Raw genomic sequence first — 27,500 nt, forward strand, 5'->3', positions numbered from 1 at the left:
CTCTACGAAGCCACCGCCACTCCTGGAGGCAGCAGATCTTCTTACGGGTCGCTACACCTCAGAAGAACTCAGAAACGCCTGGTAAAAACACAAAAACAAACTATCTCTTTCTCTGTCTCTCTCACACACACACACACACACACACACACACACACAAAGGACATCAATTCACACCTGCATAGCATTATCTAGAAGTGAAGAGAGCGTGTTTTGTTTGGCAATGAACTAATGAAAAGTGATGAGTGGGAGTGGTGGGTTTAGTCTGAGAAATACGTGTGTGTGTGTGTGTGTGTGTGGACGCGTGCACATGCAGCTCAGTGCTTTATTATGTTTTAGCTTAACAATCTCACGCACGTGTTCTTGAATCTTCTGTATCTCCTGTCACACGCTGCCTTGCAAGTGTCAATGTAAAGTGTTTTTATATTGTATTTGTATATAGTGCCAAATCGCAACAGAAGTTGTCACTTTACATTAATGTAGTGCATATCAACAGCATACTTGACATGCTCTACATGTAAATGACCGTAATGTACAGAGAGAGTCTCAACACCCAAGAAGAAAGACGCATGGAGAGACGGGGGCAAGGGAGGGCAAATGGGGCAACGCTAAAGAAAGGGCAGGTGAGAGAGAGAGTCATGGAAAGTAGGAGGGAGAAGTGGGAAGAGAGCAGTCCTCCCCGATGGGCATCCAATGGGAGGGACAGTCCTCCAATGGGAGGGACAGTCCTCCCCGATGGGCATCCAATGGGAGGGACAGACCTCCCCGATGGGCATCCAATGGGAGGGACAGACCTCCCCGATGGGCATCCAATGGGAGGGACAGACCTCCCCGATGGGCATCCAATGGGAGGGACAGTCCTCCCCGATGGGCATCCAATGGGAGGGACAGTCCTCCCCGATGGGCATCCAATGGGAGGGACAGACCTCCCCGATGGGCATCCAATGGGAGGGACAGTCCCCGCCACATCTTCAGCTGGACATACGATTTCCTACAAGTCCACATCACTGCCCACAGACCTCTTACCGTGTATAATCATGATAAAGATAAGCACAGTTCTTTATGGTAGTTGGAAACACATTGTGATGTTGTGTGGTCATAATAACACATTTATTTTGACCTTACCCCCTAAAACCGCTAATGGTCAACTGCCAACAGAAGGTTTAGAATAGAAACCCCGAAATGACCTTGACCTACAATCACATTCCACCTCCTACCTACTATACATGACTTTGTCTTGTAGTGACAAAGTCTGTCCACTGCATGTCACTATTTCATAGAGAGAGAGAGAGAGAGAGAGAGAGAGAGAGAGAGAGAGAGAGAGAGAGAGAGAGAGAGGGGTCTTTGTACTGTATGTTGACTCTGGAGTATGTTGACTCTGGAGATACTTGGACAATCATGGTTAGCAGACTGTGACAATGTACATACTGACATACAAACACATTATCTACACTACAGTATCTATTGTACCTTTTAGGTCAAGACAGGTGTGAAAATGACTTTTACTGTCCCACCTTTATATTGCTTTGCAGCCAAGAAGTGTAAAAGACAGCCAGATGGACAAAATATAAACACATTAACTGCCAGGTATTAATTAATTGAAGACTCTCCTTTTGAAGGCCCACGGGACCGAGCCGTAAACCGGATGTAAACAAACGCTGTGTAGAGTGACGGACGATCGTCTTTTCTTCCAGACGGAAAATAAATCTTGTAACCGCGATCATCAGTTCTTGGGGCCTTTGAATAAAGCTTGTTTTGACAAAATGCAAATTTCACATAAATTGTACATTGCGTTTATGATTTGAGGCATTTTGTTAAAAACTGACCAATTCTGCAAACTTTGGAAGCCAATGTTAGCCAATGGGGATGGAATATGGACAGATCCGTGTCGATCACATGACTATCACTATAGACATAGTGTGTACTGATTTGCGTGATAAAATGTGTAGGAGTAATAGTAATAAATGTGTTATCGAGCTCATGGTGGCGCCATGGCCGTTCTGAAAATGGCGGTGGCGTTATAATGTTGGTGCTATAACAGGCCGTTCTGCCAGCGGTGCCGGAGATTAGCTGGTGACGGAGTGACGGATAGGGGTAAAACATATTCTCTGCCAGCTGACAACCTGGTGTAGTGTTGCTTTCAAATGCACATCTTAAATGAGGTTAGATTTAGTCAAAGATTGAGACAGATGGAAGTTTGGGGTTTCGTGGGCATGCTGTCAAGGCAAGGACATGTTGGATGGAATACAAAATAATATCAATTTCACACTTGGCCAGGTGAAAACCAGATTTCAACGAGTTGTTGTTCAATACTCGAATAGAAATCTGAGTGATCATGGCTATGTTAATATAATATGGTGTGTGTGTGTGTGTGTGTGTGTGTGTGTGTGTGTGTGTGTGTGTGTGTGTGTGTGTGTGTGTGTGTGTGTGTGTGTGTGTGTGTGTGTGTGTGTGTGTGTGTGTGTGTGTGTGTGTGTGTGTGTGTGTGTGTGTGTGTGTGTGTGTGTGTGTGTGTGTTGTGCGCGTGGTTAGGTTGTGGTGTACTGCATGCTTGCATGTTTTATTTTCCAGAGAAAGAGCGATGGGTGCGTGTGTGGAATGGATTGTTTCCACTGAAACCATGTGTTGAGTGACAGACACTCCTCTTTCCTCTGAAAACACTGGTACATGAGAACACTTATCGCACGTGCATGTGTCATTCATGCGTGCATGAGAGCTCGGCCTGAGCATTGTGCCAGATAGGTTAGTGCGTGGTTAGGTTGTGGTGTACTGCATGCTTACATGTTTTATGTTTCAGAGAAAGAGCGATAGGTGTTTGTGTGGAATGGATTGTTTCCACTGAAACCATGTGGTGACACTCCTCTTTCACATAAATAGGCACTAAGCCGAGTTGCTTAGGCACTATGACGTAAACTTCTCCATTCATTGTCCATTTGAATTTCCTCTTTGTGTAGGACAAAAATCTACACTAATAGCTGAATATGGGAGGAGCTAGTGCCCCTCAAAAATAAATTAAAAAATCACACCCGTGTGAAATGAGGGGCGCTCTTGTCGTCGTACATCAAAGCGGACATTTGACATTGCTACACAAGGTACATAAGGTGGTCCCTTATTGGCCAAGCGCTCCCACCAACATTAGCCGATTTGCTCGTTTACATATGACGTAAGTTTTCCCTTCGTTTAATTTACGTCATATTTAGCGGAATTCTGATGTAATTTCTCCGTTCATTGTCAATGACAAATATTGAGATTTGAGGGGACAAGATTTAGCGGACATTTGACCGGAATTCCCCTTTCATTGTCAATGGCAAACCTTGAGACGTGTGGGGACAAAAGGTGTTTTAAAAAGGTGTTTTAAAAATAAAATATAGCTGCAAGCAGCGATAAGACGGGGGCCAAGCAAAAAGAAATATCACACCTGTGTGAACTGAGCAATGCAGCCTGCTGGCTGGTGGCAGTTATAGTTATAGTAATCAGTGTGAATGGCCCTTTTAGGCTGCTCAACAATGCCATTTTAGGTCACCCAGTGGTATTTCTCTGTGTGTGTGTGTCTCTCTCTCACCCACCCACCCGGTATATGAAATGTAGCCTCACCATGATGATGTTACGGAGAACAATTTTTCACCTTTACCACCAGCACTTCATTCTATGTTCAAGAGATAGGCACGACCAAAGTCTTTGTGGCTCTGCTATTTTGGACAGACAAATACATTTATTTGTTTATTTTATTGTTTTGAAGTCTCCTCCATATGCTGTCAGTAGCCTAGACCTGGCTAGCCTAGAAATGACACCAGCTCACTGTGCTTAAAGCTGCTATAAGCAATAATATGTCATAATTTTAATTACCTTTTCTTTGGTATTCAGACAGCCAGCAATGGGTAAAACGCTCCCAAAAATAATGTAGTCGCTGTGACAAATCTAGGGGCCGCAATCTGCATTCAAAGATGTTCCTAGAAGCTTTGGCATTGGTCGAAAAGAACCCGGTCGCAGCGACTAACCAATCAGGAAGCAGACAGGCAAATCGACCAATGACAAAGCTTCTAGGAAAATATTTGAATGCAGATTGCGGCCACTAGATGTGTCATAGAGACTACATTTTTGGGGGAAATTGCTGGCTGGCCCATTGCTGGCTGTCTGAATACAAAAAATAAAAATAAGATTTTGACATATTATTGCTTAGGTTGATAAGAGTGGATGATGGGAGCGCAAATTATTTTGACCGTGGTGCAGCCTCTTCATATGCTTATGTGACGCTGGAAACTAATTGACTACCAACTATAAATGAATGGATTAATTTAATCTATAGTATATTTGAGAGAATTACATTCAGCTTTAGAGGTCAAGTTGAAGTCTTCACAGACAACTGGTTTAGATGCATTATAATTTATTACTCATGTCTCTACCATAAGACCTGACTTTGTTTAAATTCAGTTAAATCTGTTTAACCTGTAGAAGCAGATGCACCTGTTTGAGATACTTATGTATTATGATCATCAATACGGAAGAGAAGCAGATATCTCCCCTTGTGTGTATTGTACGTATTTTGTCTTGTTTTGTTTTGTTTCTGTTGTATGTAGTGTCAATTGTCATAGTCAAGGCAGGACCGGTTGGGGCGGGGGTTGGACTCTGGGGCGGGACAGGCGGCTTAAGAAGAAATTGACCAGGCTTTTCTCTTTGCAGATGAGCAAATCTTGGAACGAGGCTACCTAACACTAAACCTACTCACAGTACAACTACAGTATGCTCATCGGGAATCGGGGATCTATGGGTGCCGGGCCCTTTGACGTATCCTCCGTGGATATACATGACTTTCTCCAAGGCACAGGCCGAGTGGCCGTACCTCTTCCCTGGAACCCCCCGGAAACCGCGGTCTTGAGCCATGTGTGGGTGTCGACGTCAAATGCATAAAGCATGTCGCTGGCGCACCACACGTCCCTCGTCCTCCCCCCGAACATGTAGACAATACCATCTATCAGCACGGCTGTGTGGTTTATAAGCAGGGGGGCAACGTGGAGGGGACGTTCAACTCTTCCAGTTGTCATTGGGGGCAACGTCAACCAGCGCCAGGACACTGTGTTGAAGACGAACACGTCCATCTGAGCCTTCTTCACTAACTGTCTAGCTTGAAATGAGTGTGGATTCTGTGGAACTTCTCCTCCAAAGGAGTACACCATGTGCCCGACTGTTACAACTGCATGGAATCGTCTCTCAAGTCCTTTCAGGTGTACAAAGTGCGGCATATCTTACACATGTAACACCGGCAGATCATGTATGATTTTAAATTTCACCCTGTGACAGAATGCAGTTCACACTAGCTGGGTGGGTCTTCCTATAACCTTGTTGGAATCCATAATCAGGCATCTGAACAGACACTCGTGTCATTTTGTCTGGTGGTCAAGGCTGCCAGTTCCCACCTGATGTTGTGTGGGAGATCTGACAGCCCCAGACCATACTGAATAACTGCTAGCTTGCATAACATCTTCAGACTAGGACTAAAGTCTAAGATATACATGTAATCAGGTATGCGGTGACCTCCAAAGACGACTATACGATCTCTCACCACGCAACAGCACATATCATAATTTGGACACGGGCCTTTCTCCTTGAGCTCAATCTCCTTCCAGGAGAAGGTCTCTGGATTGAATTTCCACAGATCACTCTGGTGTCTCTCTTCGCCACCAAATATGTACAGCTCTCCATTGTAGGCAAAGGCTGCATGATGCCAGTGGTCTTGTTTAGGAAGCTGTACAGAAGGCGGGTTAAGCCAGGAGTTTGTCTCTGTGTCAAACACTCTGATGCTGTTGTTGTAGCCCGGGTTGTAGCCCGGGAACTTGTTCCAAGCCCCCAAACCCCCAAATACAAACATCTTTGTTCCGATGATGGTGGCAGAGTGAATGTATGAAGCAAGCGGTGGAGTGCCTCCGGTATTAATTAAAGTCCATACCATTGTGGTGGTGTCCAACTTGTTAGATGCACTTGTATTTGCATTAGCGCCGGGCCCTTTGACGTATCCTCCGTGGATATAATAATAATAATAATAATAATAAATTTTATTTATAACGCACTTTACATTTGAAACAAATCTCAAAGTGCTACAGGCAGGCAGAAAAAATTAAGATACGAAAAGAAATAAGAATAAAATAAAAAAAACAGTTAAAAACAGCACACAGGGCAGCTTAAAAGTCCGACTGGGCAAATGCCTTACTAAAGAGAAAGGTCTTTAGTCCCTATATATACATGACTTTCTCCAAGGCACAGGCCGAGTGGCCGTTCCTCTTCCCTGGAACCGCCCCGGAAACCGCGGTCTTGAGCCATGTGTGGGTGTCGACGTCAAATGCATAAAGCATGTCGCTGGCGCACCACACGTCCCTCGTCCTCCCCCCGAACATGTAGACAATACCATCTATCAGCACGGCTGTGTGGTTTATAAGCAGGGGGGCAACGTGGAGGGGACGTTCAACTCTTCCAGTTGTCATTGGGGGCAACGTCAACCAGCGCCAGGACACTGTGTTGAAGACGAACACGTCCATCTGAGCCTTCTTCACTAACTGTCTAGCTTGAAATGAGTGTGGATTCTGTGGAACTTCTCCTCCAAAGGAGTACACCATGTGCCCGACCGACTGTTACAACTGCATGGAATCGTCTCTCAAGTCCTTTCAGGTGTACAAAGTGCGGCATATCTTACACATGTAACACCGGCAGATCATGTATGATTTTAAATTTCACCCTGTGACAGAATGCAGTTCACACTAGCTCTTATAATGGTTCAATTGAATGGAATTGGTTCAGTGGCACAAAAGTCATGCAAACTATATTACGTGTAGGCCTATGCAGTGAACATTATTAGCGCTTACATATAGTTATTATGGAGCATTTACCGTGGTGACGTTGATTAGGTAATTTAGGTTATTCACCCAGCTGGGTTCAACGAGACAGCAGTGTCTCGTTAAGCCCAGACGTTTCCAAAACGAGCTATTGCGGATGCATCGATGGTCTTCTAAAACATTTAAGCACATGGCAAGTTAACTTAAGTTATATAGTTGATACCCCTTAGATAGCATTTCTGTAGACTTAGATAGCATTTGATACAGACTTATAGCATGTTATGTAGACAGCACTATAATTGCATTGTATATAGTCATAGCACGCCATAGTACATATGTATAGCATAGTAGTATATATATATAGTTTATATGTATAGTCTCATAATATAGATATATTAGATAGATAGATATAACCAGAGGTCAGACAGCGGTAGCAAGTTCAACAACCACCGTTCTATTCTGTCACTTCTCTGGTGCGCTGCTCCCCCTCCAGCAGTCCAGTCACAAAGTATCCAGAATTGTTAGTTGTATTATAATAAAACCCGGCCCGGCCCGACTAATTATCGTGCATTTTGGGCCCTACCCTATCTGAAAATGTCGGACTGGGTCGGGTTCGGGCAGAGATTGAGAACTCTGGTTTGGAGTACGGTGATGTCATAGAATTGTGTCATCACAGAATATCACAGAATATAATACTTTACAAATATATGATTTATGTTCATCCAAAATGTGAATGAAAACCATTTATAAAGAGTTTTGTGAAAAAATAAAAACGCTGCAATCAGCGGTTAGACGGGGCCAAGCAATACGAAAAATGTGACGCATACGGCATAAGCCTACTTTACCTGGGTAACATCAACATCTGATACATACTTGACATGAAATGATAATCCTGTACCGTCACCGTGTTTGTGTTTGCATTTTGTTTCATTAGCGCGATCGTGATAAAATAGGCTGCAGCTGTTGTTTATGCGGCTGAACACGCATATGAACGGGTGAAGATCAAAGGAGGAGAAGAGTCAACTTTTCACCACTGATTTTCCAAACAGTTTCACAGTTTCTAGGAGTTACATTTTGGGCAGGCAAGATGGGTGATTGAGGGTCGCGCTCTATACTACATGCAACGGCCAATCCGTCTTTTCTCAAATGGATTTGAAAATACGACTGGGAAAACTTGTGATTCCCTTCTCGCGTACCAGTGGCACATGTCCGGTCCGCGGACCGGTGGTTGGGAACCTCTGCCTTAGGGTAGTTGTAATTTCTGTACTGTGTTCAGTACATGCATGCTTAGTTTATGTTGTAGGCAGGCATTGTTTTTGCACCACCCCCCGCTGCGGAATGTAAATTAGTTTGAGCGCCCGTCTGATATGATCAATAGCTAAGCTGTAGCTTCATCCAGCCGTGTGTGTGTGTGTGTGTTCGTGCTTTCGTATACCTCCATGCTGTTGTCAGAAGGTGAGATGAATGAATTTAATCTGTATCCACTGAAGTGTGTGTGTGTGTGTGTGTGTGTGTGTGTGTGTGTGTGTGTGTGTGTGTGTGTGTGTGTGTGTGCGCGCGCACACTGTGCAGGCAAGACATAACAGATCTCTCTCTCTCTCAGTCTATGTCTTAGTCTTTATTCCACTCGTCTCCGTCAGCTCACTTTTCACTCGTTTGATGCTCGTGGTGCTTTTTCTTTGGACACTTGTGTGACCTCTATGACTTCATAATAAAAATGAATAATGTTCCCTCTATAGTATTTGTCAGAGGTACATGAGCTGTGCTGTCCACACAGTCATTGTTGCAGTACAACAGCAGACATGATACACATGCTCCCGTGCTGTTGTGAAGGTGTGCGCTTGAAAAGAAAAGGAAAATGCCACACCAAGTGAATCCTCTCTAACTTCAACTGACACACTAATCACCAGACTGGAGCTATCTATCTCAGGTCTTTATTTAAATATGTGTGTGTTGTCCAACTTGTCCTCATGGGACTGCATGGGAATTCTGTGCATGTTCGTACAGAGTGCATGAAATCATGTTTGTGCTTGCGTGTCCTCAGATCTTCCCTGTAGAGGGGTTGGACACATTCCGTCTGTAAATAAATCTTGTGTGTTGGTGGGGGAAAAAAACAGAAGCACACATAGCCTACATATTATATAGTACGCACACATGTCACATTTTAGGCGAGGTGAGGTCATGTCGGGATAGCGCAATGCAAGGTCGTGCCAGGATAGCACAGTGCAAGGTAATGGCAGGATATCACAAAGATAAGGCAAAGTCATGTCAGGAATCAGGATAGTGCAAGGCAAGGTCACACAGAACACATGACATGCATGTCATAATAACACAATAGATGTTGGCATGTCTGTGTGAGATGTCACGTCATAATCGCTATTTCGCACTGGAGTCCCGTGACCGGGCCATCTAGCCCTCTGTCCCGCCGTCAGAATGCCTGTCCCCTGTGGTGGGGCATGAGAAATCAAATAAAAACAACTTTATTGGGGGGGAAACACTTAGACAAAGGAATACAATCAAAAACTGTGGAATGAACTGCTGAGGAGTGTGCATTTCACATGGGGTTGGGGCAGACTATTGTCTGACCACGCTTACTGCTTCAAGTTTGACAGTGCTGCGGTGAAATCACCGTGCCTCCGGTGTCTGAAGCAGCTAGCATGGAAGCTATAGTTGGTCGTATGGATTATGGAACCTTTCCCTCCGATTGCACACAACCATGCCGTTATCCACGCGTCCATCCGATAGCTTTTAAATGTAAATGTCCCATCCACTGAGCAAAAGTGATGTAAGCGCCTTCTTCATTCATTCGATTGGGTTTGGGCTTTCTGACGGAGCTGTAGTGTACTGTACTGCTGCCAGTGCTGCTGCTGCCTCGCTCGAGTCGCTCTATGGAGCAGTGTAGAGTAGACGTGGCGCAGTCTTAGAAGGGCGCAGCGAATTCACGACATTGAGGGGTAAGAAACCATCCCCGTCGCGTGGTTCATGTAACGCGTGTGTCACTGAAGGACTGGCCCCATTAAGTGAACGCAGTTGGCGTAAGTAGTCGGCAAACATGACTATTTTGACGTAGGCTGTTGAGCTTGCGCAACAACAGCGTGTTTCACAAGAGTAATATTTGTACAGTAAATATGAAAGTTGTGTCGATGCAATGTAGCCTATATGTATTCTGGGAGCGTGCAGAATTTCTTTTGCATAGAGAGATGTGTGGTAAAAGTGTGGTTCGGCAACTTGGACACTCAGGCATGAAGGAAGCATGAGTTCAAGTCCGTTGCTCTCCCCTTGTCTCCCATATATGGGGACTACATTGGTGGAGGGTGTGTAGAGCCCAGGATCACATTAGATGATTGACACAGGGGTGAAAATGGGTTACAAAAATCGTGGGATAAAAAAAATATATTAAAAAAGAAAAAGTGTGGTTCGGTCGGAGAAAGAGCACGGATAAACGGCCATGTGCTCGTGTACCCCCTGTCTATTAGGGTAGCAGGATGTATGAAGGGTTGGGATGAATCCTGGCACTCATAAGATGCAATGTAAAAGTGGTCGCAGCACTCTCGTTTAAAATTGCATTCCATCAAACTTTAAGATTCTGTTTTCGTCCCAGTGTGGAGGAGGGAGGCTTAGGATGTTTACTGTGATCTCTCACTTTTGAAATGTATAATCCTTGGTTTCTGTTGTGTGTAAATAATAGTAGCGATTCAAAGCGGTTGTCCTCCAAACACCACCTGCAGTCACTGTCATTAGAATGGAGGGAGCGCTCCCTCTCATCACTGCAACACAGCTTGCCTACACACCCTCAAACCAGTCATTTATACTCTGTTGTGTGCAGAGAACGGCCGAGATTAGCAGACCTCCAAGCTCACAACGGCAGCGTCCATGATGCGTCGCGACCTTGTATATCAGCTATTCTCGGCCATTGAGGGACGAAGTATACATGTCTCGCTTGTATGCACCTGTCAAGCCAACACACAGGACGTTGAATCCTCCTGGTTTGGGGAATTGATTACATTAAACCAGCACTTGCGCATGCAGTCTCAATATTTGTGAACAAACAAACATAATGGCCTTTTGTAAAGGAAACGAAATATACCCCCCCCCCACCCAAATATACCCCCCCCACCTTTGTAATTCTGCCACCAATAATAATCGTATTGGTCGCGACACATTTACTATGAAAACCTTGCCTCCATATGTGGTCACACCTCGTGACATCACGCATCCATCGGCATATACAGGGCTGCACACAACTCTTTTGGTCTAGTACTCAGAGGAGCACCTGGAGGAGTTTCTTGGTGCTCCTAAAATGCGGCGACCCGTCTCGCCGGATGGATAAAAGAGGGATGAATAACTTATAGCAAAACAATATTTATTGGATGAGTGGGGAGTCAATGGAGGGTATTGCAACTCTAGATTTAGCCCTAGAATGGCTCTTGTTGTAGATTTCATCCCATTATTTAAAAAATCTAAATTTGCTCAAATCTAGGTCCATGTGTGGTCCAGCCCTATGGAATGCATATTCTAATAAAAACAACTTAACACTTCCTAAGGATAATATGAGCATCAAAGCAATATTTAGATTCTTTATTATTTTGTATAAAATAACCGATCTACTAGCTCACAACGTGTTGCGACACGTTGTGAGCTTGCAGATCAGCTTCTTTTTTTAACATGCGACACATCGTACGGCGAAGCATACATCAGGCTTCCCTAGTTCCCTTTTGTTTTTAGCTGAGGCGACGTACGTAGTCAGACAGTCAGACACACATGGCTCCTCTGTGCAAAAATAAACAGTGTACACTACCCGACTTTACGATAATAAGGGACAGTATGTCGAGACACGGTGTTCATGTTGGGCAGCAGCAGTGCCAGTCCGCAATGCTTTAAACTCTTCCCACTCCACTATGTCGGAACTAAAACCTTAGTACCCGTAAAAAGTTGGTTGCCGGTGCCTAGGCTGTGAGAGACGCTAATATGGTTTCTGCCTCAGATTCGGGTTCTGAGACGGCATCGCACACGAGCAACCATGCTGCTCCAGCAGCCGGAAAACAAACACAAGCACAGCGGCAAATGGGAAGAGTGCAAAGCATCCAAAGCATGCCCTTTTACACCGGGGACTACAGTAGTTTGCTATCTGAAACGGAGAAGACGAAACTATTTGTGTCAGGTTTTCCTGTCAACCGCCCTCCCAGCAGAAAGCAGCATGGAATTGGAATCCTCCCCCTTTTGAGTAAGGACGCACTGTGGCCAGTAGCCACATTGAGTGGCAGTCGGTGGGAAATGCTCTCGCCACAGAATTGACTAGTATTCTGGCCATAATAATCATTCTAGGCGGCCCCGGCTGTTGGTACGCAGAAGCGCTTCCCGGCGCTTGATTGACAGCGCATTTTGAATTTTGACGACGCATGCGCGGTGGCGCACCACTTATGTGCAGCCCTGGGCATATATGATGCTGACCTGTTCTGACATTTCATATGATGATCCTCCCCACCCGTCCTTCCTCTTCGATGTCTCACTTTTGACTGATATATGTCCGAAACTTAAGGCCCGGCCCTACCTGGGCCCTGTACACTCAAGACACTGCCCCCGCTGCCACCCTCAGATCTCCATATTTGGAGCTTTACCTGTTCTGACATTCCATATGTTGATATGACCTCATCAAACCCTGTACACTCAAGACACGCTCCATATATGGCCTGACCTCATCGAACCCTGTACACTCAAGAGCACTGCCCCTGCAGCCACCCTTGGATCTCCATACAGTATATGAAGCTGACCTGTTCTGACATTCCTTATGTTGATCTGACCTTATCAAACCCTGTGCACTCAAGGACACGCTCCGTACATGGCCATTACAGAATTCATTCCATATGTTGATCTGTCGTAGAATTCATAGAATGTTGTGTGTCACACAAAATGTGTCCCTGGCCATTCAGTGTTAAATATGCTGTGTGTGTCTCACACCCGGAGATGTGCAGAGAAAACTTGGACGGACTAACTTAGAAAATTCAGTATACATTATACAACATACAATATACGACACCAAACAGCCTCTGCAGTGCTTGCATAGTGCAAGACGGGAAACGGGAAATACTAATACTAAGTATTGCACAACAGGTGGGGTGTGTATTCCTGACTTGCATCGATCTCTACTTGCATGGTCCAGAGTAGGCTATAGTAAAAATATGTATATTTTTTAACTTTTTATTTAGTTAGATTGTGGTGTTATATAAGGACACCAATGATAGCTGCCTTGTGTTGCAGCACAGCCTTGGTCTTATTGTGAAGGGTCTCAGTTCTCACAGCCTGCATATTTCCACGTGCTGAAAATAGCTGACAACCTCGACAACCTCACAACGTGAGCTTGTAGATCAGCTATTTTCAGCATGGAACACATGTACGACGAAGAATAAATCAGGCATCACTGCGCTTCTGTGGAGGGAGGGAGATATATTTTGTTGGCCGAACGAGGCGATCATGTATGGACACTTGGACAGTTGGACATCTATGGACAGCTATTTTTCGTGGCACATTATGTTTAATCACAACAACAACAACACGTTTACTTTACCTCCTTAGTGTTCGGGTCAGGACACTGTCTGCGTGCATATGCGTGCTGCGCGCTCCAGTGAAATTGTACGGCTGAGAAAGATTAGTTAATTTGTGTTGGGTAAGGACTTATTGGTGGGTTTTCCTGGTTAGTGTGTGTTTTAGCGGGGGTTCGCCTGGAAGGCTCACTCACTCTTGAACGAAGTTGAACGTGAGAAAGTGACGTTCACACACGCCAGAAATGAACGCGTTCACAATGGCGTTCATCAAACAGAAATACAGTATGTTCAGTTCACGTCCAGCCAAAATATGAACGCGTTCGTGAACGATCGTTCTTTGAACACGTTCGGGTACAACACTGCACACACACACACACACACACACACACACACACACACAGAGGCCAGGGAGGAGGGCTTGACATACACACAGAGGCCAGGGAGGAGGGCTTGACACACACACACACACACACAGCACCACTCAGTTAGCACGGATGCGATTTTTGCATGCTCAGCAAACAGACCAGGAATTTCTGGGTTTATATTAAAAATGACAAATTGGTGTTTATTGGCACGTGACATTGCATGATTAAGTGTAAATTAGGCAGCTGTGTGGGGTACAGCTTAGCTTTCTTAGCACTTGTTGGCACTGACGTAAGTATCAGGTAAAACGTGTCTTTGCTAGCAGTCAAATGGAACCTCAAGTATTCTTTTCGTCAACTTGCACCACAGCAGATTCCATAGCAATGCTAAATGACTGCACTATTCTGCCTATTCTACGTGGATGTTACAAGTGCAGAGTTACTGGGTGTGGATTTGTGCTTGCATGAGGTCATGGGTGTGTCAAGCCTATGCGTTTGTGTGTGCACATGCACTGCACATGCACTTTTTTCTCCCTTCAAGGTCATGTTGACAGTGTCCATACAGAAAGTACCACAGGAAAGCGCCAGTCTTGTTGACCCAGTTTGTGTGTGTGTGTGTGTGTGTGTGTGTGTGTGTGTGTGTGTGTGTGTGTGTGTGTGTGTGTGTGTGTGTGTTCTGGGCGTTGGTTCTGGCCAAATTGAGTGTGTGTTTGCTCAGGGAGTATACGGTGCCACTTTGCGTGAGGGTGTGTGGGTGCGTGTGTGTGTGTGTGAACATGCTGCTCTTCAGTAGGGTTAAAGAGATGTTCTGTTTGAGTGGTGTTACGGTGTAGCAGTCTGTTTGTCTGACAAATATGTTTTATCCTTTGAGAGATCCGTATGCGTGTTGCACACGCAGGGTGTGTGTGTGTGTGTGTGTGTGTGTGAGTGTGTCTCGGCACCTCTCTCCTTTACCTTCAGAGCAGTGTGTTTATCTAGTGACTCTGCTGGTTTCAACAGGCCTTGCATGGTTTCACAGACACTAGTTTCCACTATCTCAGACACAAAGGCATACATACATACATTCCAACTATTGCTGGCAGAAAGCACAACATTGTCTTCTCGTGTGTGTGTGTGTGTGTGTGTGTGTGTGTGTGTGTGTGTGTGTGTCTCCCTCCACAGATGCGCAGTGATGCCTGATTTATTCTTCGTCGTGCATGTGTTCCATGCTGAAAATAGCTGATCTGTTCACAACGCGTTGCGGACACAATGCGTTGTGAGCTTGTTGATCAGCTATTTTCAGCATATGGAAATATGCAGACCCTTCACAATAAAAGCATGCAGCTTTCACAAGTTGGCCCATAATAAAGACAAGGAAAAGGATTAAGAATTAGGTGGCATTTTTTTCCCTCCAAAATGTAATTAAAAAAAATATATAACAAGGAATTAATTTGCATAATGGTAATGGAGATATTGTAAAAGATGTCACTTTATTAATCCCCAATGTTTTTTTTATTTAATAAAGTCTGAGGTTCTATATGGCTGTGGTAATAATAATTTTAAATAAAATTAAAAACCAACGGAAAATAACTAAAATAGGAACCTAGTTAAAAATGTTGAACTATGAACTGAACTAGTTATTTTTTTAATTCTGAACTGAACTGAACTAGTTCATAAATTAACTTTCCCAACAGTGTGTGTGTGTGTGTGTGTGTGTGTGTGTGTGTGTGTGTGTGTGTGTGTGTGTCAAGCCCTCCTCCCTGGCCTGTGTGTGTGTGTGTGTGTGTGTGTGTGTGTGTGTGTGTGTGCGCTTCTAAATGGGGGGTCCCGTAGACTAATGCATGTCATCTTACCTTTATATCTCTCTCTCTCTCTCTCTCTCGCTCTCTCTCTCTCAGACCATGGGGATGCATCTCTGGAGGCTCCATCAGGGGGTGTGGGTGGAGGTGCCGGGGAGTCCTCCCTGAGGGTGGTGCCGGAGGAGAGGAAGAAGAAGAGCGGCGAGGAGCTGAGGGAGCTGTGGAGGAAGGCCATCCTCCAGCAGATCCTGCTCCTGAGGATGGAGAGGGAGAACCAGAGGCTGCAGGGTGGGTAGGACAGCCAATGGATGGATCACATTTTAAAGCGCACACATAATTTGCGATTAACGATTTAACACATTTAGGCCTGACCTCGAAATTAAAAAGAAAATCTTCTAAATCCTCCTTGCAGACCTACAAGCTCGTAGCTTGTAGATCTGCTATTTTTCCATAGCTAAATTATGTGTTTAAAACACCAAAAGGGTTTCCCACCCAAAATGGGTTAATCGAGGCGTTTTGAGCATTGAACATTCGGCTTCTGAATTACAGATTGCACAGGGCTGATATGACAAATGGCTTAAATATACAAAGAAATCAGTAAAAATGTTAACACAAATCTTTCCTAAACAATTACAAAATTACGTAAACAGATGATCTACAAGCTTGTAGCTTTGATTGTGTGCAATACCACGGCCTGAGAAGACGCAATCTTTTGATTACATTTTTTATTGCCTTTTTGTGGCATAGGAGCGAAATAATTTTAACCCCTTAGGTTAATACCATCTGCGCTATTTAACACCGTCAGACATTTACTCATTCTGCAACATGCACAGACCTTTACGCAGACACACTTAACCAAGGACCTACATCGACTTAAGGAAGTGTGTCGATGAACACAACGTCTTAGTCATCATTATATAACCCTTGGCAGCGCCACAACTGGATTTAACAACTTGGATTTAACGTTCACCGGCATGATTATAAAGATAAAGATCATCATCGCTCATATTGGTATTTATCTAGTCAGACTTCGGTTTCTTTATCCATGCACAGTGGAATACCACTCGTTAGAGGAAATTATTTAGACTTTAGAATTATTTAGAGGAAATAATAGAAATGCCCCCCCCCTTCCCCCACTTTTCGGATTAGCCTAGAACTGGAGGTCTAGAACTTGGGGTCATGTGATCAGTGACATCTCTAAGGTATATTAATGACATAGTTCAATGTTGAAAATGGGTGTCTTTAAGCCCTATATGCTTAGTTGTCCGGCATCCTGCAAGGGTCTATACTAAGTCTACTCCTTTTTTCCCTTCACACCAAATCTCTTTGCCAAAAATAGCCGACCAACAAGCTCACAGTGTCGAGTTGCGACAAGCGCATATCTGGATTGGGGTTTTGTGTGTGTGCGTGTGGAAGATGGGGAGGTGTTATGTATAAAAAAAATTGGGAAACCGCAACTTAATAGGTGATAATAACATTTTACAGTGAGATTTGTTTAGTCGTAAAACTTAAGTATTTTGATTTGCTAAGTGACACATAAAAAAGCCCTCTACTTGTGATGTCAAGTTCCCCACCCCACTCCTGACCCATTTGGCACCTGTATAGACACACACACACACGCCTAATCCGTCTTTCCACTTCACTCACCTCCCCAGCTGTACCTGTGTGCTCTCAGGAACACGACACATGCACCATCACAGAAATTGTTGCCTGTAAAACAGGGTGTGGTGGAAAAGAATGTGGGCCAATATTGACGTAAGAAGAGCAAGTCTGGGCAGGACACACACACACACACAGACGAATGCTCACTGCATGCGCTCACACACATCCATGTACGCACGCACACGCAAACACACACACGTCATTACACACTCTGATCCTCTTCTTCCGCATGTTGTGTTTCACCGGGGCATTTCAGGGTATCGTTTTATTGTGTATTTTATTCCTCCGTCAGGGTGGAGTCCACGTCTGTAACTGTTATTTGTCTGGGTGGAGCTGCCGCCACCTTCCTCTATTCTATTCTATCTGTTTATCTCTGCCTCTGTGCCCTCGCTTTATGGGTCAACCGCACACGTCTATTGAAGTGTATACTGTACATGCGGGGATGTGTTCGCGTTTCTCTGTCAGAGTGCGTGTGTGCGTGCGTGTGTGCGACTGTGTGTTTGTTCGCGCGTGTGTGTATGTGGCTGTGCTGGTGAACTGAAGCTAGGGTGGGGTATCCCATCCTGCCCTGTGTTATCAGGGGTGGGGTGGTTTTCCGGAGTCAGAAAAAGAAAGAGGGAAATTGAGAGAGGAGAGGAGAGGAAATAGAAGGACGTGGAGTGAGAGGAGAGGAAGGAGTGCAGTGAAAGAGAACCTGGCAGGTAACACACGGATGCTTTAACAAACCCCGTCGGCATCCCTTCTGTCGATGGTTCACGCTTCACACACAGTGTAATCTCCAATGAAAATAGATGGACAGTTATACTGTGATTCTGGCATAGGCAGTGGCACTGATCGGGGCAGATCGTGTCATTTTCAAATGATCGAAATCAGATCGGGAGCCAAAAAACATGACCGGGACATGCCTAGTATCAATATTATATCCATATTATATCGGTATCGGATAAAATGATCGGAATCAAACAAAACGTGATCGGGACATCCCTAATTTGAAACTAACGATAACTATCCATCTGCAGACTGGCCAATCTAACTCTACTCTGGTCACAGATCTCTCTCTCTCTCTCTCTCTCTTAGCTATGTCAACATGTTCATTGAACATTTTTGCCATGGTTGCAGCCGCAGTTGGCCTCACTGTCACTCACTTGCTCTCTCACCTAGTAAACGCAGACTCCCCGACCACCCCCACTGTACTGATGCTCTCTCGACCTTACTCCCATCACTCAACAGGCAGTATGGCACACACACACACACACACACACACACACACACACAACATTCATGCTCCCTGAAGGATGTAACGTAGCCTCTTGTGTAACTCTCATGCCAAAATATCTATTTTACATTTTAGCCCGACTACTTTCTTTCTCTTTTTTTCTTTTTCTTTCCGCACTCTACTCTATATTTTTCACTGTATATTTTGCATATACAGTGAAATGTGTTATCTGCATTTACTGAGACACGAACCAGGGACCTTCTGTAGTGATGCCAGTCAAACTACTTTGGCCCCTGTTGTGTGTAAGGAGCAGCACAACCTCTAGGGGCCGCTAGTGGGGATTGTAGTCGACTCTTGCTCTTGTTTAAAATGTAGGCCATTCCCTCCAGCACAAGAAACTGATCTCCACCCTGTTGATAGGCGGCCGATGGAAGCCGTTTCAGTAATGATTACATACTATCTCATTTCCGCCTCTACATCCTGAGAAAGCATCCGTGTGTTTTTGGAATAGAACTATTTTATTTTGTGCCTGTCCCTTATGGTGCGTTCACACGGCAGACGCAAAGACGAATGGGGTATCATTTGGAGCAGCTACATGCATCATTGAGTCTTTGCATCGTCATGTCGCTGACTTCCATTCATTTGACAATGAATGGTAGACTGTGGCGTTGCGTCTGTGCGTGTGAACGCAACACATTAGTGATACTGATGATGACATCGCCCCCCCGTCCTGCCAAGTTCCAGCTGGTCAGTGGTCACTGGGTGGACACCTCTCAGAGAGCAGGAAGGGTGGAGAGAGACACAAGGGAGAGGAGTGGGAGGTGGAGAAAGGGTTGGGCAGAGGGAGGAATGGAGTGTGTGGATAACGAAAGAGAAAATGGGTGCAAAAAGATAGGTATGGAAATAAGGGAGGTGGTTGTGTGTGGGTAGAAAAAACAAAGATAGAAGCTGTGGGTTCAAAGCAGTCGAGATAAGGGTGGGCGGGGGTGGTGGTGTCCTAATAGATGAGTGAACCCAGATTGTTTTTCTCGTTTTCTTTGATCACTGGCGTCGAAACATTGTAACCGTTTTACAGTTTGTGTGTTTTGTGTCTGTACCTGCATACTGTGTTTGTAAACTGTGCAGAAAATCTGTGTTTCTCTGTGTGTGTGTGTGTGTGTGTGTGTGTGTGTGTGTGTGTGTGTGTGTGTGTGTGTGTGTGTGTGTGTGTGTGTGTGTGTGTGTGTGTGTGTGTGTGTGTGTGTGTGTGTGTGTGTGTGTGTGTGTGTGTGTGTGTGTGTGTGTGTGCGTGCGCAGCCTCAGCAAATGACTTGCAGAACAAGCGTCTGAAGTTGGACTACGAGGAGATAACTCCATGTCTAAAGGACGTCACTGTTGTCTGGGAGAAGATGCTGGGAACCCCCGGGAGGTCAAAGGTCAAGTTTGACGCCGAGACCATTCATGCTTGTGTCGCACAAGGTACCCATGACCAACATTCCATTCAGCTTTCTTTGTGATGTAGCTCTGCGGTAGCGGTTTAGATGAGGGTACTTCCACACCTCCGCCAGTCTCTCTTCGAACCCAGCGCTGATGTTGATACAGTATATTGGGTTCCCCAATAGGCGGCCCGCGGGCCATTTGCCATCATGTCCGGCCCTCACCAACCCCCTGACAAAAATAAATAAATAACGTTCCGCCCGAGCCGAAAGTGATGTTGTCCGGATCTGTAGTGTAGCGAGGGGCCTAGGGGGGTGGACGAGGCCCCCGGAGAAGCATCATGATTAGCGCGGCTCGGATTAATGTATAATGTAAATTAATGTCTCCGACGGTATAGAATAACAATTTCTTATCTCCTTGATTAACACGGCAAACTCCATATCCCCAGACCAGTGCCCAATCAAAGCTGTGAGACATTAATGACACCGTGTGAGCTGCTAGAAATGTCGGGCTGTATGAGCCAAGTGGCTCCCGGCCTGAGACGTTCCAAATGATGTCCACGAGCCAAATAAATCTGGCTCACATGGGCTTGTCTTACACTGTATATATTAGGCTTTAGTCTCTACTTGTGCGAGTAGTGCAGTATCTCCTTGTTACATAGCACAGGACCCTCTGTCCTGTTACATGCAGTATTACCAGGGGAGTCCACAGTCGAGGGGACACACTGCTTCTGTACAGAACAGAGGAGTACTAAAGTCCACACACACACAACACACACACACACACACACACACACACTGCAAGGCCAGCAGTGTTCAGTGTTGCCAGGTTTTGCGAGAGAAACAAGCATCCAGGAGCAATCTGGGAGCCCATTGGCAAGACAAAGGAAAAACAGTGCCCTCTTTTCCTTTGACTTTAGTCTCGAGAGACTATCCCAAAAGAAGCGAGCCCTTCGCCCCTTACCTTTGTACATGTAGACACAACATAGGCTATTTCCCTATTTTTAATGTGGAATATTTTTGAAACATTTTCACAACACAAATTCTCCTTGGCATAAAATGTTTTCAGATGGGGGTCTGCAGTCAAATATCTATTATATTATGTGTGGGTCTTTGCAACCAGCAACTACAAAAATTTACAAGCAACATTACAGAAAAACCATCCCAACATGGCTTATAATAAGCGGACATGGCAACACTAGCAGTATTCTAACTCTGTTAAAGGTAGGGTAAGTGGGTAATTTTCTTTGGTCAAAATAAGTGTTAAAAAGCTATATATGAATTGTGATAGCCTTCATCCAATCAGGATAGAGAGGGGCCTTCCGCCAATCATGATCGAGCGGGGGCGGGCCTTGGTGTGCGTGCTGTTGGCCTGTCGCGTGTGTGTCCCCCCCCCCCTACTGTAGTGCGTGCATGTCCACATCTTGTTACCCGGGCAGACCGGAGGGTTTTACAAATCACCCACATCACTGAATGCTCCTTTAAACCAAAAAATATCACTTACCGACGGTGTGAGATTGTTTGGCCACCCTCTCTGATTGCGGGTTTGGTAAAAGGTGGGCTCAAAGCCCATCTTGATCCAGTCAGCATTGGTTTGGAGAGGGGTGTGGGTGGGGTGGTCTGTTTAATGAACACAAGGTGTCTGGCAGTGACTACTATCAGAATATAGAGTTTTAATGTTTGGTTTTTATCAAAATACATCTCACTTACACTACCTTTAATGATTATTTGATTACCTCATGTCTCAGACATCGGAATCATTGTCTTTGGCAGGAATAAACGGTCTCCCGCTCACTTTAAACTTGCTAGTTACAAGATAACGCTAATTACAGTGGACATGCATGTCATCGTAAATGTAGCTCACCCTTCATTCTTTGGAGGTGTTAACTGATAGTTTGATATCGTTTGAGATAATAGACGGTAATACTAGACATTACCTCATCACATGGAGTGCAAGGGTTGAATTGCCTATGTTTCAGGCGCTAAATCACACTTCACGCTTTCGGGCAACACGTTGTGTGTAGCGCTGTGCGGGTGTCCAGTTATGGCGGGTATCGACGGTACCGCCACTCGCTCGCTGCGTTCCTCTCCACAGCCGATTTGTTTCTGCGTGCCTTTTATTTTTAAACTAGTTTGGTGGGTGGAGAGGAAACTAAACTGGGGATTTCATCACCCATTATGGTGAGACGGGGTCATGGCAATAGTCTCACACCCCATAAATAACCCACGTTCTGAATTCCTGACATGTGTGTGTGTGTGCGTGTTCATGTGCGTGCTTGAGCCATAAATCATGCCATCGTTTGTCAGGTGTTCCCAGGCAACATCGAGGGGAGATCTGGAAGTGCCTCTCGGAGCAGTATCTGCTGAGACAGCTGCCCAGCCGCCCGCCCGCCAACCAAACCCCTTACAAAGAGCTGCTGAAACAACTCACTTCACAGCAACACGCCATCCTCATAGACCTGGGTAAGGCATGCACACACACACACACAGCGCTTTCTCACACACCTATAAATCTAGAATCGACAGCCTATAGTAGTTGAAACGCAAAAGACCCTTATGACCTCTTTTTGTTTTGTAACGGTTTCACCTTTGCTGTTCAGCACCTTCTGCAATAAAATAACACGCCGCACCTTCACACCAAATCTCTTTGCCAAAAATAGCCGACCAACAAGCTCACAGTGTTGAGTTGCGACAAGCGCATATCTGGATTGGGGTTTTGTGTGTGTGCTTGTGGAAGATGGGGAGGTGTTATGTATAAAAAAATTGGGAAACCGCAACTTAATAGGTGATAATACTCGTAAAACGTAAGTATTTTGATTTGCTAAGTGACACGCACACGCACACACACACACACACACACACACACACACACACACACACACACACACACATATACAGTATACACCGCACCCCTTCTAACACCTAACCATCCTCCATCTCGCCATCTCTTTCCTCCACCCATCATGTATCGTTCGCTCTCTACAATAAAACCGGGTGGAGAAAGGCAGTAATATCATACACACAGCAGGGTGGGTCTGCCACGATTAGTGGCATTATGGAGCATGAACACACACACACACACACACAGGTGACATGATACTGTACACAGATGGAGGAGAGACGTGTGACTTGACGATGGCGCATCGCAAACAGGCAGGGGAAAAGCATGGAGAAATTAAAGACATACGTCGGAAACGGTTGGGGAACAGGAAAGATCAGCCTACTAACAGGGAAAAGGAGGGTGTGTTTGAAGTAGTGTATATTTGACAGCAAATTTTCATTTTAGTTTAGTCATAGTCTTTTGAATAAAACTTTATAATTTAGTTTTAGTCATATTATAGTCATGCCGTGTTGTGAGCTTGTACATCGGCTATTTTCAGCATGCAACCAAACATAACATTTAACTTTTAGTTCTACTGGATCTCTTTTCCACTTGCCCCTCGCTATCATTTTAGTAAATTTATTTTATTTATTGACGAAATTGTCAATATATTTAGTCATAGTTTTTGTCAGTTTTTATTTAGTTTTTATTCAGTTATCCTCAGTGTGAAATGGTAGTGGACGAACATTTTTCAATGGAATCAACACTACTTTTAAGTGAGTTTTTCGCTCTCTCGCTCTCGTCACTCAACACCAGTTCTGGACTAGACTGTCCTAACCTGCAGGCAGGGGAGTGGTGGCGTCAGGCCATTGTGTTCTCAAGGACTGCAATAATAACCCCATTGCTGCCCCGAAGGCCATTCCACCTATGCAAATACTGTACACCCAAACACTCACACACAGTCGTCTGTGTCCTCTTTTAAATCCTTACTGTCAGTCACTGTGAAGTCCAGAAGCCCACGAACTCAAAGCGTGCGTGCACTCCCACGCACACGCATATATACACCTGTCAATTATAAGCATGAGAATGCTCTTTTACTGGTCCCTAGTCCCTCATTATGTTGTCAGATGTCAAAAGGTGTGTCTCTGTTGCTGCCTTAAAGTTAAGCTTTAGAAAGAATGATGTTTGGTACATTCAGCGTATGTTGGAAATGTTGATGAATCTGACCATTTGGAATGTCTTCTCAAAAGTAGATTTTCTCCATGAGGATCAATAGAACTTTGTCTAATCTATCTTATCTGCATTCTACTGTATCTATCTGTGTTCATGGGTCAACGTCCTTTTATCTTTTAACAGTGGACGTCTGAAGGAAAAGCCAAGAGACGAATAGTCACGTGGAAACCTTAAACGATCAATTATGTATTTGTTTACAGTTGTAATTCAGGCAACTGATCTGTTCAGCATGCCTTGTGCTCATTCAATAAATTTGTTTCTCTCACCTTCGTTCCATTTCTTCCAGGTCGTACGTTCCCTACTCATCCATATTTCCAGGCTCAGCTTGGGGCAGGACAGCTGTCTCTTTATAATCTACTGAAAGCCTACTCCCTGCTGGATCCTGAGGTACATTCTTTAAGTCTTTGTCGCTCTCCTTTTTCCCTCTTCCCTAGCTCTATGCGTCTTTCTTACACTCTTAAGGACCGAAACCCACCAGACGCGCAATCGCATAGACACCGGTTCACTTTCGCACCCATGTTAGTTAATGAGTGCAGTTGTTCTTGCTGGCCATGCACGGACGCTCCGCTCGCACTCGGGAAGCACATTTTTCAGATCTGTGTTCTCATTGGAAATACATTGTAATTTTATAGAAGCTTGTATGCCTAACGTCACGCGTCCATGTTGTTCGGGAGTTGAACCCGCGGCACACTGGCAGACTGGATTACCAGCCAAGGTGCCCAGACAGCTACGCCAGCTGCCCGGACCCACATTTTGAACATTTTGAACGAAGGCAGAGAGCGATGTGTCTTTGGCCACTGGCCGTGTTTTCTCCACGCTCACCTCAATCGCATCGGCGGAAATGGAAACAGCAAGAAGTGACCCCGCTGTGGGAAACTAAAGCTGTGCGCTGTTGTAAACGCAGAGGTAAATTCAGTGACGTATCACCAGAGTGTTGGAACCAAATGTACCCGTTTGTACACTCTCAGTGTATACCAGTTCTGACAGTGTGATAAAAACAACGGTTCCAAATACGGAACCGATTCCAGTTCTTCAATCTCGGAAACGGGTCTAAAAAAGAACCGGTTCCGGGTCCCAACCCTAATCACGGCCACAATGCACAGGCGATGTGCCTGTGGCTGTGCGGATGTGCATCTGGTGGGGTCCGGGGCGTAACTCGTAAAGAAATCAATATTGCCAAATATCCCTAGGGTAAACGCACTGAATCAACAATCATGAAAGAAACAAGGCTATGTCCTGCGGCGGAACACAATAGCACAACAATATCTACACAGGTGGTATAACTTGGCCTACACCTAATAATAAGTTATTGTTGTGGGGAAGGGTGGGGTGGGGGGGGGGGGGGGGGGGTTAAAGGAAAGCCCCTACCACATTATTTTCTAAAACCAGTTTAATCCAACTTGTTTTTGTGTATGATTTATGATGATATGCGGTACCACAGGCACACTTCCTCCTTCACATTTCATATGTTTGTCATGGAGAATCAATCGTGCAGTGGGCTACTTTTGTTGTTTTTGTTTTTGTTTGTTATCCGACTCCTCACCATCTGCGTGGGTGCTAACTGTAAGTGCTGCTGTTGTCCTATAGGTGGGGTACTGCCAGGGCCTGTCCTTCATAGCGGGCGTGTTGTTGTTACACATGGGGGAGGAGGACGCCTTCCACATGCTGAAGTTCCTAATGTACGACATGGGGCTCCGCAAGCAATACAGACCGGACATGATCATACTGCAGGTGATGAACCACTCACTGTAACATAGCAATACAGACCGGACATGATCATACTGCAGGTGATGGACCACTCACTGTAACATAGAAATACAGACCGGACATGATCATACTGCAGGTGATGAACCACTCACTGTAACATAGCAATACAGACCGGACATGATCACACTGCAGGTGAAGAACCACTCACTGTAACATAGCAATACAGACCGGACATGATCATACTGCAGGTGACGAACCACTCACTGTAACATAGCAATACAGACCGGACATGATCATACTGCAGGTGACGAACCACTCACTGTAACATAGCAATACAGACCGGACATGATCATACTGCAGGTGATGGACCACTCACTGTAACATAGCAATAGGACCGGATTCACTTAAGTACTGTACATAAGTAAACTTTTGAGGTATTTCCTATACTTTTACTTCTACTCCACTACATCTCGGATCCAAATTTTATTTTATTTATTTATTTGAAAACTTTTTGTAGATGCATGCATTAACCACTTCAGCCCTATATACATTTCGGCCATTTGAAAATAGTTGATCTTGCGACGCATTGTGACCTTGTAGATCTGCTATTTTCAAAATATTTGAAAACTTGAAATGTGACATTCTGCATAACGACTACTTTCAATGTTGGTACTTTAAGTACTACATTTTGGCAATACTTTTGTACAAAAGTACATTTTGAATTCCGGACTTTTACTTTGCAACAGTAGTATTATCACTACATCGCAGTATCGATGATACCACTTTTACTTCAGTGGAAAACAATGAGTACTTTTATTTCCCCTGCCACTGTCCGTCCGTCAGATCCACATGTACCAGCTGTCGCGGCTGCTCCACGACTACCACCGGGACCTGTACGTCCACCTGGAGCAGCAGGAGATCGGCCCCAGCCTCTACGCCACGCCCTGGTTCCTCACCGCCTTCGCCTCGCACTTCCCCCTGGGCTTCGTGGCCAGGGTCTTCGGTAAGCACCACCCCTGGATGACCTGAGATCAGATTCTAAAAATGTCTTCTACATCCTGACAGTTTTCTGAAAAAGCTGTCAGTGGTGCTTCGACTTAAAAAAATTTGCAGACCTACAAGCTCGTAGCGCGCCACTCTGTGGCGCGCTATGGGCTTGTAGATCTGCTATTTTTCAATAGCTAAAGCATAACATGATGCTAACACCAAAAGGGGTTCCCGCCCAAAATGGGTTAAGGTGGATGAAAGAGTATTTGGAACTAGCTCAAACTAGATCAAACTAGCAATGGAATAAAAGTTTAGAAGCATCTTCCAGACACATGAATGGTCTCGGACATCGGCTGGTCGGCCTAAAACTGCATCATTACATTTTCAGCCTTGAGATTTTGTTGTTGCTTTATTCCATGAGCACCCACGTGTACAACACTGCCGAAACACTGGGTTTCGTGGCCAGGGCCTTCGGTAAGCACCCATGGATTTAAATTCTCCGTCGCCACGGCTGATTTCAGTCATTTGGATTCCATAGAAGTCAGCATGTCTTCTATAGAAGTGTGTCGTGCACCAAAAATAGACTAGATCTACAAGCAACACGTTGCAGTACGACGTGTTGTAAGCTTGTAGATATAGCATATTTTGGTTATTACTATAGTTATTTCAGTCTTCCAGAAAACCTTGATGATCTCAGATATTTTTTCGGTCGTGAGATTTTAATTGGCTTTGCCTTTAATCCATGCGGTAAGCAGTGAAGCACCCACTGATACAAAACTACCCGGAAACAGACGGGCCAATTGTCTCCGTCATTATCATGGCTCACGTCATAGATCAGGGGTGTTCAACTGATTATGAACCAGGGACCACCACCCTGACAGAGAATCAACCTGGGGAGGGGTGGGGGGTATGGGCATGGTGTGGGGGGAAAAGCTTGGAATAAAATATTAAGGGCT

General features: G+C 45.0%; 1 protein-coding gene across 1 annotated transcript in view; it reads left to right on the forward strand.

Annotated features, from left to right (window-relative positions):
- Positions 1 to 27,500, forward strand: part of tbc1d1 (TBC1 (tre-2/USP6, BUB2, cdc16) domain family, member 1) — a 70,332-nt gene that overhangs the window by 37,242 nt on the left and 5,590 nt on the right. The window contains exons 14-20 of the mRNA XM_083764456.1: positions 2 to 81; positions 15,603 to 15,791; positions 19,678 to 19,839; positions 22,104 to 22,259; positions 24,137 to 24,237; positions 25,438 to 25,581; positions 26,401 to 26,560. Coding sequence (XP_083620582.1) covers positions 2 to 81; positions 15,603 to 15,791; positions 19,678 to 19,839; positions 22,104 to 22,259; positions 24,137 to 24,237; positions 25,438 to 25,581; positions 26,401 to 26,560 — 992 coding nt within the window. The remainder of the gene's footprint in view (position 1; positions 82 to 15,602; positions 15,792 to 19,677; positions 19,840 to 22,103; positions 22,260 to 24,136; positions 24,238 to 25,437; positions 25,582 to 26,400; positions 26,561 to 27,500) is intronic.

Source organism: Protomyctophum parallelum, assembly GCF_964188405.1.
Source record: "Protomyctophum parallelum genome assembly, chromosome: 5".
NCBI classification, from domain to species: Eukaryota; Metazoa; Chordata; class Actinopteri; order Myctophiformes; family Myctophidae; genus Protomyctophum; species Protomyctophum parallelum.